The sequence below is a fragment of the Danio rerio genome, chromosome 23 (genome assembly GCF_049306965.1).
Source record: "Danio rerio strain Tuebingen ecotype United States chromosome 23, GRCz12tu, whole genome shotgun sequence".
Classification (NCBI taxonomy): Eukaryota; Metazoa; Chordata; class Actinopteri; order Cypriniformes; family Danionidae; genus Danio; species Danio rerio.
The window spans coordinates 26145156-26161247 of record NC_133198.1 but is presented as its reverse complement, the minus strand read 5'-3'; the positions used below and the strand labels follow the sequence as shown (position 1 = coordinate 26161247).

General features: G+C 35.7%; 1 protein-coding gene and 1 long non-coding RNA gene across 4 annotated transcripts in view; one reads left to right on the top strand and one right to left on the bottom strand.

The window, feature by feature from the left end:
• The window catches only part of LOC141380491 (uncharacterized), a 60868-nt gene that overhangs the window by 30449 nt on the left and 14327 nt on the right, over positions 1 to 16092 (top strand). The window lies entirely within an intron of this gene.
• klhl17 (kelch-like family member 17) overlaps positions 7658 to 16092 on the bottom strand; it is a 32547-nt gene continuing 24112 nt past the window's right edge. For both annotated transcript variants that reach the window (XM_021473681.2, XM_021473682.3), the window contains exons 8-12: positions 15121 to 15288; positions 12693 to 12781; positions 12121 to 12194; positions 11841 to 12022; positions 7658 to 10018 (exon numbers count right to left, since the gene is read on the bottom strand). In XM_021473681.2, coding sequence (XP_021329356.1) covers positions 9790 to 10018; positions 11841 to 12022; positions 12121 to 12194; positions 12693 to 12781; positions 15121 to 15288 — 742 coding nt within the window. In that variant the 3' untranslated portion in view covers positions 7658 to 9789. The remainder of the gene's footprint in view (positions 10019 to 11840; positions 12023 to 12120; positions 12195 to 12692; positions 12782 to 15120; positions 15289 to 16092) is intronic.

Genomic DNA, 16092 nt, shown 5'->3' with positions numbered 1-16092 from the left:
AATAAGATATGGATTAATGATTAATAAATTAGCACAATGGATTTATTATTTGTTTAATTTCCGAAAACCTATAAACATCCAAAAAAAAAAAAAAAAGTTCTGGAAAAAAAGGAAATATGTAAGCAACTTTGTGTTTTACAGTGCAGATAAAATGTGTGATAAAAACACAGTTTGTAAAGCTTGATACATAAACTAAAATGCAAGAAATGTTGTATAAGTATTCTTTATTCTTAGATCATCTTAACTAATGGAATAAACATATGTTCATTAACTAAACCTTATTCTGAACTGTCAGTCATGTTCTTTCAGTATTCTTTGATGAATAGACATAAATCATTAATTAAAACAGCATTATCAACACACACTATATTGTTTCAGCATCAATACCGCAATGTGCAAATCCACAATAGTCACATAGTCAAAGGATCTGAAATGTTTAGTTGGGAGTATATAGTTAGGATTATATATATATATATATATATATATATATATATATATATATATATATATATATATATATATATATATATATATATATATATATATATATATATATATATATATATATATATATATATATATTACATCAGGATATAGCCACTCAATTTAAACTACATGAGATTGTGGAATTACTGCAGAGATTAACTACTGTATAATGGAGTAAAAGTTTATCATTTGCACATTTTAACCCCATTTCTTAGTTTAAAGCATTCAGGTGCATCACATTTTACCATTTGTAAATCTAATAAAAATAGTTTTACTGAACTATTTAAACAGCAAAGTCTTTGCAGTGTTATTTTATATTAGATTTTTCCAATTTCTGTACCTGAATACTATTTGACTACCCTGAAAAACACAAGGCACTGTTTATTTCACTTTTATATTTTGCTCTATTATATTTATTCAACTCATGTTTATTTCTATAGCGCTTTTAGATGAACACAGAAGTAAAAAAACTGCGTCAGTCGAGTTTACAGAGTAGAAGTTCAGTCTATTTCAGTTCAGTGTGGTTTAATTTTCACTGCTGAATGTACAGTGAAAACACAGAAGGACAAATCCATCGGTGCGATGTTTATCTATACTTGTAATTTATTACATTTCATGCATCTTTTACTCCCCTACAGAATCATCCTAATCAATCATAAATTAATAAACTGTTCCCAAATACAGCTATTCAAGTCATCTGGTGAAATTGTCTTGCAATATATAATACAGAAATACAAAATATCACAATGTTAGATTTTTCCAATACCATGCAGCCCTGACATAAATGTGTTTTGGTCATTTTTGGTCAATTTGATGCATGCTTAAAGACTAAAACCGAAAAAAAGTTCAAAGTGGAAAGTATTTAGTGTCCATCTAATACACTTCAAAACTATTTATGTGCTTGTATGGATGTTTCAGCTGATTAAAGCTTTATCTGAGGTGTGTTTATGGTGCCAGTGTAGCCGCTGGACAGACACCGAGGCCATGTTTGTCTGCTTTCTGTCATCCAGCTCTGCCTGCAGCTACTTTTCCAGGCTGTAAACTCATCACAGGGCCTCATATCAGTGCGCTGCGGGGCTTAAGACATGCGCTTTGGCTTGTGACAGAAACACTCCACCTACAATAACAGAGCTGCCTAACAACAGACGGCTGCGAGGGCCAATATGCAAATGCACCAATGCTAAAATAACAATACGGCACAGGCCAGAAAGGAATCATCTCCTTAAAGCGGACGCTAATGTATGTTCTGGTCATATCAGATGTACTGCCCAAATGTGTCTGTGCGCATGTATAAGCACACAGCGCAGGTGTTCGTGCCGTGAAGCTGAGGTCACGCTGGGTAAAGCGAGAGTGTTCAGCTGTCTGCTTATATCAGGCAGAGGGCAAAACCAAAACCTGCTGGGAGAAAAATCAAGCCATACTCCAATGGGTCAAGCTGTGGAGGGTTGCACCCTTAATACGCAAATTATTCGTTTTTTTCACTTTTTTCCTGCGCCTCATGATACTTTGCATGAGTTATGAGAGTAGACTATAAACAATTAAAATCTGCGTACAATGAGGTGCCACAAATTTTCTCATTTTCTTATGTCACCCAAATGTCTAATGACAACTTATTAAAATTAACCACGACCACAAGCAACCCCAAAAAACTTGAAACAAGTCTTTTTACAGCAGTGTTATGGATTTTTGGATGATTACTGTATAGGGAATACAAAGGAGTGGCAATAAAACAGATTTGCTAATATTAATATCATGTTAAAATCCCAAATGTATAACATTTATTTTTAGGATGGATTAAAAAAAGCACCTCTCACTTTTTTTTTTTTTACTACAGATATAGATTTTTTTATTTTTTGCAGTAAAATCTTTACTATTTAAAATTATTTATATCAATTATTTTGAATGGAAGATCCATAAAAACCATAATTACTAGCACTTAAGAGACAGATTATCTAAAAATTCTATTCTCTCATTATTTTCTAATGTTTAAACGCGTTTCAAAGTTGAAGCTCAAAGGGAGAAGTTTTGCAAAATGTTCAAACTGCTCTATTACAATGTAATGGAAGGTGTTTAGGAGCTTCAAACTGCCAAAACAAACTCAAAACAAACTTAGTTTGTAACCAAAACGGATTATTTTCGAAATGACAACATTTTGGTTCATTCTTTGTTTTCTTTCACTCAAAAAAATATTTGTTTTTGCTCAACTAAATTAATTATTTAAAATGAGCTGAAACAACACAATTCTTGACATTTCATTGGGACAACTTAATTTTTTTGTTCAATCCACAAATTTGATAAAAGTGTTAAGTTAACTTAATCAATTTGTGTTGGGACAACATGAATGAATTGTGTAGAACCCTGCATTTTGTACAGTGTTTAGAGTACTTTGGGGCTTTTGGGAACAACTTTTGGGAGCAACTTGAAATATCAATACAGCTCATCCACTCACGCATGGTCACATGCCTCTTGTACAATAACAACCCTAGCAAACACTGTTGGAGATATCTTTTTTTCCTCTAGGGTTGAGCTTCAGATTATCACTGGAACAGAACATTACATACTGTACACAGCAAACTGACGGGAATTTTAAATAAAGCAAACCATTTGGCTTGGGAAATGTACTGAATGATGAATTGAAGTAATTATAAACAAGTGCAGAATTATTCTCTGCAAATCTGGTTTAAGGAATAAACACTGTTACTATTCACTCCTGACATGGGTCAGACCATCAGTCACTTCTCAGATGTCAAATTCAGACATCGATCATCATTTATACCAGGACTGTAAATCCACAGCTTTAGTAGGGTGATCAGATGTCATTTTTCCCCCTCCGGGACAGTCCCGTATTTGAGCTAGATTATTAGTGTCTTGAAAAAGTCATGTTTTGTGTGTCATCTTTCATAAAATATCTTCGTTGCTGATCACTACTAGTAGACTTGTCAAATGAAAATACCTTAAAGGGATAGTTCACCTCAAAATGAAAATTCTGTCACCATTTACTCACACTTGTTCAAAACCTTTCAGTTTCTTTCTTATTAAGAAATTATAATGCTGGTTTCTGGCACCTATTGACTTCCATAGTATTTTTTTTCTTTCTATGGAAGTTGATGGGTGCCAGGAACCAGCATTCTTCAAATATATTATTTAGTGTTCAAAAGAAGAAAGAAACTCGTAAGAATTTTAAACCACATGAGGCAGAATAAATGCTGAGGTAATTTTCATCCCTTTAATTACTGGTATCCAGTCTTGTCATAGTATATTTTGATGACCATCCAATCACATTTCTACATGAATTGGCTTTCAGTGAGTGAAGGTGGTATCTGGGCTGCCCATTCGGTGTTACTGTCAGTGAATAGAGAACGCAGAAGAGATGAAGTCAAAAACCAAGACAAAAAATCAATTTACTATTGTAATAGCAAGATAAAAATATGATCATTAGAAGCTGTGTTGAACAGTAAAGCTTACTGAAGTGTATCCAGCATAGAAAGAAATGGCCATAGAAAGCCACCTAAAACTCAATAGTTAGCGAGAAATAATAATGAGCATTTAGCTGAATGAATGCAATAAACCACATATTACATTTTATCCACAATTTGTTTTAGGTACATTTCTTGCTATTAACAAACCATTAGCTATAACATTTGCCTCAAACTCCTTCTTTTTTGCTTATTAAAATTAGTTAGGTAGTTAGGTTTAGGTATTGGGTAGGATTAGGGATTTACATTGAACAACAACATTGTCAACAAATCGATTAAGTTACAATAACCTAATATTTTTTTTTTTTACAAATTTAAGTAGATTGAACTTAAAACTATTAAGTTGTCCTGCAAAATTGTTTTGTTTCAACTCGTGTTAAATAGGTAGTTTGAACAAGCAGCAAAAATGATTTTTTGAGTCTAGAATTAGAAAGACCATGCAGTATATGTACTTCTTCAGTACAAATTAACAGACAATATCTTATAATAGGCAAGTAATAAGTCACTAGTTAACATTACTACTTAATGCAGGGGTGTTCCTGAAGGGCTGCAGAACCTACACAGTTTAGTTCCAACCCTGCTTCAACACACTTATCTGTAGGTTTCAAACAAGCCTGAAGGACTCGATTAGTTTGATCAGGTGTGTTTAATTAGGGTTAAAGCTAAACTGTTTTAGCTCTGTGGCCCTTGGGGAGCAGAGTTTGACACCTGTAACTTGAGTGACAAACCATTGTTTACATGAAAATTTCATTTACTCACCGTTTTTTCACCCTCAAGTGGTTTCAAACCGTTTAACTGTTCAAACCAATGTTTTTTTTTCTTCTGTTGAACACAAAACAATTCAGCCACTGACTGCTGGGAACCAGTTACCAGGGACTTCCATCGCTAGACAAATATATACTATGGAGGTCAGGGGCTACCAGTTTCCAACCTTCTTTAAGAAATATTTTGCATTTAGCAGTAGTAAGAAACTGAAAAGTGGAAGGTGGGTAGATGGTGACAATAGTAAAATAGTTGTTTATCTTGCAAGTGATGTCTAATTGAGCAGTGAGTAAATACTTAAAAACACATTTTATGATCACCGCCTTTTAAATATGTATTTTTCAATGAGTTTTGTAGTAATATAGTTTTGTCCCGTATTCCACTTAAAACTCTATAGTCACCCCACATTTGTGAGAACAAACTAAGATACTTAGAACAAACTCAAATTGAAACTTAAAGGCCCTATGAAATGCTTTGAAATATGTATTTTTATTGGATGTTTGACATAATCCCAACCAAAATGGAAATAAAACTGAAATAAAGAGAAGATAGGACATAGTGTAGCCAAAGACTATAGAATACACTAGACATGTCAATTGTATCCAGTGTTAGGGAGGTTACTTTGGAAATGTAATAGATTACAGATTACAAATTACCCTATTTAAAAAGTAATAAGTAGTGTACCTTTTCAATTACTTATTAAAAGTAAAGTAACTGATTACATCTGCTTTTGATTAATTTTAAGTTTCTAATGGATATTTTCAACTAAATCATTTTCAAGCATTTATACCAAGCAGGTGTGACCTTACAGTAGCTCTGTTTACTGTTAGAATTTCAAAATCGTAAATCGTCAAGCAACGTAAATCCAAATCAATCAGACCTTAGTGATCAATAAAACTGTCAACGAGACATATTGGGGATAATTGTTCAGTTCAAATATTTCTGCAATTAATGCTGTACCAAACAGAAACAAATGATAGTATGTAACAGCAAACACAAAAAAATCCACAAAAAAAACAAGTATTACACATTTTAAATACTATAGTAATTTATAGTGAAGAGAAATATTTAGGAATAAGCATTTTATTGTATATATATATTTACAACTCTTCATTAGTAAATAACACTACATAATGTAGTATTATTAATAACTATCATGAACTAATAGTAATTACCATAGTATACTTCAGCCTTTATTATAGTAAACTATATTTTTAGACTTCCTCTCCCTCATCTTTTCATCAAGCAAAGCAAATTTCCCGTTAGCCTAATTGGTTGGCGACATCACCGACCAGAGTGGGAGGTGGCAGTAACGCACCAAAAGTTTGTTGTCGACCACTGTAAAACAGGAGGAAGAAAAAATCATCATTCTCGCCATCATATGGATTAACTTTCATCAGATAAACACCGGCCTCACAGCTCTGTAAATGTTGGTGCCGTCACTTTTTGATCTCAATCGGTAAATGTAGCTTGTAAGGACGCTACTGCGCTACTTAACTAATAAAATAACTTTGCTACTGAAAAACTATTTGATTTATAAAGTAGTGACGCTACTGCCACGCTTGTAGCAATGCTACTACCCAACAATGTGATAAAATCGCTTCGGCCAGAGGAGTTTGGTGCCCTGAATTTAAAATTTCCAGCAATGGAATGCATTTTTATCAGTTGACATGGTGGCAGCTCTTAGACTGGTTGTAGTAGCCTAATGCTTTCAGTGGCAAAGAGGATTAACGTAATTGGTAGACGTGGTGCGGTAATGGTCAATGTGGTGAATAAAGCGCCATTTACTAGTACAGGAGCCAATCATCGATCGCTATATGGTGAATAAAGCCTGCCTTCTATTACAGGAGCCAATCATTGATCACTATTCACCTTATTCTCCGCCGACGAGTGGGCGCTGCCATTTTAATCTTTTTGTCTCGCGACTTCCGGTCACATTCACTTCCATTAATTTTTTGACGTTAACAACTGCTCGTTACGCTACTTGATGCTGCAATTTAATATTTTCTTATTATATTATGCTACTTGGTCTGTGTAGTCATGCAAACATTTGTTTGTTGAGCAAGTAGTTTGGCCATTTTCTGCCGTTTATTATTCCTAGTCATTTCTCCCTCAGGCGACTGAATCGGAAGTTCTAAGACAATCGCGAAAAAAGGCGCACTTCCGCATTTTAGAATAAGGTCAATAGACTGACAATACTCTCGGGGAGGGGCTTGGACCAGACGCGCGTTTTTGCAGATTTTGTGTGATTTGGGTGTGTAGAAATGCAACTAAAGAGACAATTGTTGTTTAATTTTATTGGTCATTCCTTATATGAAATTTAATGGTAAGCTTAGCAAGCGGTTTTGGAGAATTTGATGTTTCCCCCATTCAGACAGAATGCCCGAGCATACTGCCCGAGAGTTCTTCCAAAGATGGCCGCCGAGTGAAATTACTTGCCTTAAAGGAACTTTGGTGTAGCTCCTCCTCATTTAAAAAAAAAACCACTAATAGTGTTTTGTTTTATCACTGCTCTGCCAGTGAGAGTGGTTGAGCTTAAGCGCATCATATGTGACTTGTGTCGTGAAGGGGCGGGCCATGTCAGATACTAGAGAGCATTTGATTGGTCAAGATTTGATGGGAAAAATTCAAGTATGAGGTGACGTGAATAAAACTGTTGGTCCATTTAGGTGGAAGTGACAAACTACAAGCTTTACACGTTTATATCGGTTTCATATCTTGTAAATGCAAATTTTTTTTACGCTAGCTTATAGATAGGCTAAAAACTAAAAATACTGATACTAACTTCTTAAAAACTTGATTTTAATTTCATGGGACTTTTAAGAATTGTAGCTGCATCCAGCTTGCTTGCTTTCCAGCTTGTTCTTTAGTCAGAGTTCTTTAGTTTGTTCATTCAGTAGTACTTGTGGCTGTTGGTTCAAATGATACACACATTCCACATGAAAACAGCTTTATTTCATTTACAGTAGTGTGTTTTCATTTTAAACAGCAGTATATTGCTCCATTTGACTGTAGTGCAAAAATTCATGTTTGTTTTTAAATATAGCAAAACATAACCAACACAATATAAATAACACATTCAACAACATTACGATCGGGGGAAAAAAGGACAAAAGAAAAAAAGCCACGATTACATAGACATTGCACAAAGTTTCAGGATATTTGGTTATATACATACTGTAATTGATTTCTGTGGGGATGTGGTCCTGCGGTGTGTGTTATGCATGTATATATTCAGTCATTGTCAAAGTGCAGGATGTTCCACTTCTACAGAAACACACATACAGAGCACTCTGATCTCCCTGGACGCAAACTCATACTGACCTTAAACACGTTTCTCTGAATTAACAAAGTCCTTAAAAAAAAGGAAATAAAATCCTAACTTCTCAGAAGTTTTGAAATCATATAATACTACATTTTAAAACCTAAGTAAAATGGCAGAGAGCAGAACTGAATTTAAAGGATCGATCACACAAAAATTAAACCTTCTTCCAAACCATATATGACTTTTTCCTGTAAAATATAAAAGATATTTAGCAGAATGTTCAAGCTGATCCTTTCCCATACGACTGACCCCCATTAACTGTTTAACCATAACAGCTTAGGCTTTCTTCTAATATCAGTTGTGTTCATAAACAATGTCGTACATGTTCGGGACAACGTAGCGAAAAGTAATTAAAATAAATAAATAAATACATTTTAATTTTTGTGTGAAAAATCCCTTGTTCTCCGCGCTCTCATCAGTTAAAAACAATCACTCACCAAACCCAGTGTTCACTCAACTTCCCATCTGAAGTAAGATGCATTAGTAGTGGCTATTACCAATGACATCACTGCACAACACATACCATCTAGATCTGATCAAGCTGTCAAAGCTGACAACCCTGGCAAATGAGCAATAAAAGTTATAAAATGCAATATACAATGACAATGTGATCAACCTTGGAAACGTAACTAAAGACTTAAAGCAAAAATACTGTGACGTACAACATACAGGAGCTTATAGTATCCGAGTTACTCACATTGAAGGGCTTTATTTTGAAGTGTCAGTATTACTAATCACTTAATCAGGATTAGTTCTGAGCACCAATCGCCCGTTTTAAACCACAAAAAAAGAGAAAGTGCAGCTTTAATGTCACAGCTAGTTTTTTTTAAGTATGGCTATATAGTCTTGGTTTGACATTTCTCCTGGTTAGTGAAATAGACGTGTCATATTAGTAGAGTCCCAAACTCTAAAAGGCTTGTAATACATGACTTTAGAAAACAAACCGAGCATGTCTCTTAGATAAAACACTAAACACCTCTTCTCCCACATTTCATACCAAACACCAGTGCTTCTCTGATATGCAATAAGTATGTTCATTTGTATGTGAAAACTATATATCTCCTCTTCAGTCAGAGGTGGTCCTTCAAACATCTCTGAAATAGTGTCATATGTTTATATTACAATTGATAAATAAATATTAAAATACATAAAACATATATTATGTTGTCAACATGATCTGAGCACACTCAGGTGTACGTAGTGTAGAATTCGCATGTTTCTGTGAGAATTTTCTGCTTCTAAAATGTCCATGCGCGTCTGTGGTGAGAAAGGGCAGCATTGCACGTTACTGCCACCTAGTGTGGCACAGCAGCACTACAATATTATTTTCTGCCAGGACGAAATTTTTGTAAACATGCATGGCAGAACCTGTCGAGAGCTACATTCCTAAAGTTGTTTTTTTTTTTCGTGTTTAATATATTATTTCTTCAAAAAGAAAAATGTAAACATAAATTAAATGTACATTTAGGTATATATTTTACACAAAGTGACCGCAAAATGGCAGAGCAACATGACTTTGCACTTTCAAGCACTAGGGTTTACAGGGTGACAGTCGTGGAGGCGTGTAAGAGTGTGATTTTTCCTTTTCATCCTTTTTTTAACCATCTGCAGTAATCCTCCAGGCAGAGGGAGGGCGCTGTGGCCCACAAAACACTCCTCGTTTGGTGCTCAAACCGAGCAGTTGCGCCTCTTGGCCACACAAGGCAGGCCGCTTGAGCTAAGCCGGGTTTTTACCCTTTGTCAAAGACTAGTGGAGGAGACGGAAAGAGTGGGAGAGGATGGAGGAGGAAAGTTGAGGAGCTCCAGAACAGCGACTCCAACGCTGCTACGGCGTGTGAACATGCATGACGCTGCCACCCACTTGTTGCTACGAGGGTTGTACTTTTCTATGGAATTGAGGCTAGAGCTGCCATCGTTTCCTCCGACTGCGTATAGCCATCCGTCCATGGCGACCAGGTCATGGGTGCTCCTGAAGATTGAGAAAAAGGAATATGCATTAGAAAATAGCCATTTTTGTACACTTTGAAAAATAATTCAGCTAATGGTTGTGTAAAACGAATAAGCCTCATGTCATTCTAAACTTTTTATGAAAGCACAAAAGAAGATTCATTCATTCATTTTCTTTTCAGCTTAGTCTCTTTATTAATCAGGGGTCGCCACAGCGAAATGAACCGCCAACTTATCCAGCATATATTTTACACAGCAGATGCCCTTCAAGCCGCAACCCAACACTGGAAAAACAAAAGAAGATATTATGAATTATGTTTTAGCCGTTTTTGTCTATATGATGTAGGTCGGTGGGGTTCAAAGCAGCAAATCTAGACCCCATTAGCCCCTTTCACAAATACAGACTGTAAACAGTATTGTATATATTTCTAGGGGTCGACACAGTGGCTCAACGGTTAGCACTGTTGCCTCACAGCAAGAAGGTTGCTGGTTCGCTGGGTCAGTTGGCGTTTCTGTGAAGAGTTTGCATGTTCTCCCCGTGTTTGCGTGGGGAACCTCCAGGTGTTTCAGTTTTCCTCACAGTCCAAAGACATGCACTATAGGTGAATTGAATAAACTAAATTGGCCGTAGTGTATGTGTGTGAATAAGTGTGTATGGATTGTTCACCGTATTGGATTGCTGCTGGAAGGACATCCGCTGTGCAAAACATGCTGGATGTGTTCGCTGTGATGACCCCTGATGAATAAAGGGACTAAGTCGAAGGAAAATGACAGAATGAATGAATATATTCCTTCCAATAGTTTTCCAAAATGAGAAGCTCTAACATTATCAGTAAATTGACAGAATTCTGCTGTGTGAACACAAAAGGAAATTACTGGTATGAGCATATACATGATCAGAATGCAATAGGACGTCTACTCTGGCCAATTCATTCTGATTCCAACGATGTATTTACTCTACACTATATTTAATCCATTGCCCAGACACATTTAGCTGCTGCGTGTTAATCATAAAATGCTCATGATAAATCCCTGTGATTTTTATCTACAAGAACTGTGTTGGACTCTGTGACGCATGTGTACTGAAGGGGAGTGTGATTTGATATTCGATTTGAGTCTTTTATTCCAAAGAGGGTTTTACAAACTGCAGCACATATTCAAACATAATGCTCAACATGCAGAAGTGTTCCATTCTCTTTTCATAAGAAAGCACTTTTCCATTAATCTGCACAATTGCCAATGTCCATTGCACAGAAATCCTGATAGCTATATATGCAAAAATAACTGTTTCAGTTGTCCTTCAGATGTAAGCGACAACATTTTTCTCTTACAGTTCAGTATTTTGGTTTGTTTCTGGGACTAAAACAGCAAAAGTATGAAACAAAATAAAACCATGAGCCTGTGTACAAATGCAAGTGCAGCCGTTTAGAGGTCATTTTAACGTTGTCAGAGAATTTAAATGTATTTTGGAATGGATGTGTGAATGGTGCTTTTCCTGGAAATATGTAACGTCATTCCGTTTTTAATAGGCCGTTTAAGTTACGGTAAATGGCGATGCAGTGGCGCAGTAGGTAGTACTGCCGCCTCACAACAAGAAGGTCAATGGTTTGAGCCTCTGGTGGGTCTAGTTGGCGTTTCTGTGTGGAATTTGCATGTTCTCCCCACGTTCGCATGGGTTTTCTCCGGGTGCTCCAGTTTCCCCCACAGTCCAAAGACATGCGTTACAGGTGAGTTGGGTTAGCTAAATTGTCCGTAGTGTATGAGTGTGAATAAGTGTGTATGGATGTTTCCCAGAGATGGGTTGCGGCTGGAAAATTAATGAATTGATAAAGTCACAATCGAACCTGCGGATGTTCATAGGAGCCACTCCTTCCCACGTGTTGGTTTTGGGATTGTATCGTTCCACCGAATTTAGGCAGCTGGTACCATCATTGCCACCCGCAACATAAAGCATGCCTTCCAGTACAGCCACTCCTGCACTGCTTCTCCTGCTTAACATGTTGGCAATGGCAGTCCATGCATTACTCTGTAAAATACATATTTAGTCAGTTAACCATGGAGAGAAAACAAAAAAACACATCCTGAAGATGTTTTCGGCATGTCAGAGAGAAATGTTTCACCTACCTGAGGGTCGTATTTTTCTACTGTTGCTAAGTGTGAAGAGCTGTCGTACCCACCGACTGCATACAAACTGCCATCTGAAAGAGAAATATGTGAAATAGGCATGTGTTTGCAGTATAGTGCAACCACAGAGAACATTTCAACTGGCTAAAATATGAACGGTGTCTCCACAGTCTTAAAATGTCTTACATTTCAAAAATAAGATTTTAGCCCTTAAAAAAGTCTTAAATATTATCTGAAATGTTGTGTTGTAGTTTGTCATTTTAAAATGTATATTAACTACTGTATGTCTATATAAATGTATCCAAGCATGGCAACATTCATCCAATCACCAGCAATCCATCTTAAAGCTTGTAGCAAAAGGTTACATTATGAATTAGGTTTACCAAGATGGTTTAATTTTTCTTATTACAATAACATTTCAAAATCCTTAGCATTTTGCCCCATAGAAGTCATTCATAATGGTCTTGAAAAAGGTCTAAAAGATCTTACATTTGACTAGCAGAAACCCTACATAAAGGAAGGGTTAAAGTACAGAGAAAAGTGTAAACAGTTATAATTAGATTGGTATTTACCTAATGTGGCCACTCGGACATATCTCCTCCTGGTGCTCATGGCAGCGATGGAGGTCCAGGTACTGGTCAGTGGGTCATACCTTTCTGCACTGTAGATAAAGGAGGAGAGAAATGTCAAATTATATATATATATTTTATATATATATATATATATATATATATATATATATATATATATATATATATATATATATATATATATATATGTATATATATATTAGTGCTGTCAAAATTAGTGCGTTAACGCATGCGATTAATTTGAAATATTTAACGCGTAAAAACAAATAACGCAGTTGCAGGATTTTTTTTTACTTTCTGTTGTGGTGGTTGTGTTCAACATGCAAAAAAATATGGGTAAGACCAAGGAAGCACTTTTTGAAGGCAAGTTTCAGTATAAAACAATTAATGTCGCATCACCAGGCTATACAGAGCGATCATGCGTGTTGAATCTGAAGAGAGTCGCTCCGGCGCGTTGTGTGTGTCTGTCTGTCTGTCTGTCTGTCTGTGTCTGTCAGGGGTTTAATGAGTGACGTATCTGAGTAGGGGCGTGTGCGCGGGAGACGTACCTGAAGAGCGGTGGGGGCGTGTGCACGCGATGTACCTGCAGAGCGGTGGGGGTGAGTTGCGCGCAATGTACCTGAAGAGCGGTGGGGGTGAGTTGCGCGCGATGTACCTGAAGAGCTAGGAGGTATGCGGTGGAGAGGGGTGTGCAACATATTTAAGGACCGGGCGGGAGACATGAATTTTCCGGGAGACTTTCATTCATTTGCGGGCATCTGGGATTCTCTGTGCATTTGCGAGATACTCCTGCAACTTCTGGGAGACTTGGGATGTCTGGACTGGACTGTCTTAGCATCTGGATGAATGTAAAGGAGGACTGAGCAAAATTGTTTCTACTTTATAATTAATGTTCTCAACTCACAGCAATACAACTTTACAATGAGTGCAATTGTTTGTATTCAATACTTTATTTTTATTATTATTGTTATTATTATTATTATTATTTTCCATATCTGTAATGCCTGTATTTTGACATTTTTTTGCAGTCCACTTGGAATCCAACTTGGAAATCATTGTTTACTTTATTGGCATTGATTGTTTTGAAATTCAAATGTCATTAACATGCCTGTGTTTTAATTTCTGTAATAAATATGGCTGTCAAGCCAGGATCTTGATGCTTTATTGTGGGTATGTTGTTTACATGAAGAAATCTGTGTTACGAGTTAAACAAAAAATCTAATAAACAATTATATTTTAAATTTAAATTTTTGTCTTGCGTTTACATAAATTTTACATTTGAATAGCCAAAATTACAAGTTTCAGTTTTTTAAATGCGATTAATCACGATTAATACAAAGAAGTGCAATTAATTAGTAAAAATTTTTAATCGATTGACAGCACTAATATATATATATATATATATATATATATATATATATATATATATAAGGGGTGTAACGGATATGGTTTGATCTGTGATTCGTTTGGATCACAATCCATAGTTGTGCCAATGGTATTTTACAGGTAGATTAATCCTAAATTTGTAACAATCACAGAGAGAATGCTCTTGTGACATTCAAGTCACATGTATGAAAGCATTTAGGCTTTCCTGTAAAATATAATTATGACTGAAGAAGTTTAGTAGGTTATTTGGGATGTGGAGGGTTTCATTAAAGGTGTTTTCTGTCACCACTTGTTTCGCCTGCATCAATGCATTTATTGTAAGCTGCACAATTTATCATTAAAAGATCAAGATCTCAACAACCACGCAGCATAAATTATAAATGATGGTAATTTGCATATGTTTATTAATCTTTTGAATCGCTGCATTCAAATCTGAAAACACAAACCTCAAGAAAGAGATTCAGTCTTTAGTCTTTTAAGTTAGTTATGAAGTTACAAACAGTCAAATAACACAAAAGTACTGGGATAACAGTTTATAGATTAGATAAAACCACTGATGTTTATGGTAAAGATTACAATCACCGTCATTTAACGACGCTCAAAAATGAAAGTTGTAGGCAGCAATTACATTATTTAATCAATAGGTAGCGACAACCAGCCAGCAAAATATGCCACTAAATAATTCCTCAAAAAATGACACATCTAGCTATTATTTTTATTCAGCTGATTATTTCTTCATTTTCTTTTTAATAAAGTTACAGGTTCTAAGTTCTGTTTGTTAAAACCAAAAGTGTCTTGCAGTGCTGTTTTTGTAATAAATAGAAAACAAATGACATTTGTCTCCTCCCTTTTTTGCTGATCCGAAAAATGGTCAGATCCGTGACTAAAATATCATAATGTGATCCGAACCGTGAGATGTGATCCATTACACCACTAGTATATATGCATATATAAAGTACATAAGGTTTTATCTGTATTTATTATTGTACCGTGTGATTTGAAGTTATTTAAAAGAATAGTAAACCTGTTGAGACAGGAAGCACCATCATATCCTCCTGCCGCATACAGCAGCCCATGCAGAACCGCCACACCTAAACAGCTCCTCCTCGTTCCCATGGACACCTCAGGTTGCCACGCATTAGTGACTGGGTCATACGACTCTACAGTTGCCAAATCCGAAGTGCCATCATACCTGGTTAAAGAAAGGCAAGAGAAGAGACAAACAGGAACAATAGATCTTTCACTTATGTCTTTGTCGAGCAAGTAAAGACAAGATCGTTGCTATTCATTGAAATCCATTACTCCACAACTGACACATTTCCTAACTAATCTTAGGTAACCACTTGATTGACTCAGCGTGGTAATCTTAAGGAAACTGTGGCTGCCTGCACATTCTGTTCCTTTTGTAATGAACTAATCAATTCTGGGCTATCTTTTGATCCTGTGTATGTACACTTATTTGCATCTTGGGCTGCTTTATTCAGTTGAGGGCTGTTCCACTTATGTGCCTTCTGCATTTCTTTAATTCTACTGTACTCATGCTTTTAGCATACCTAAAAAAAAAAATTCTATGAAAGACCATTTTTTACCTACAAGAAAAAATTGGTACAAATTGTAACTGAATATGGAAAAAAAAATCACAGTTGATTTCAGTCATGTTTCTAGGAATTTGCACAATCAGGTGTTCTGCACAACAGTGAAAAAGTTCACCACACAGATTTGTGAATTTCACACAAAATGTCACACAAAATGTCAATTAAAGGATTTTTTTTTCTAACATGATTGCGACTTAAGCCATATTTAGAAGATCAAACTTTAATTTATGACATTTAAAAAAAATAACTTCATACTTATTAAAACAAGAAAATATGAAAAAGTTGAACATGACATATTTATTGAAACTGTGATGAAGATGGGTTTTTACAATTTAAACTTTTCATGTAATAGTTTTAACTTCAATTGCAAGTTTGCCAATTTTTATGCACTCACATTTGAT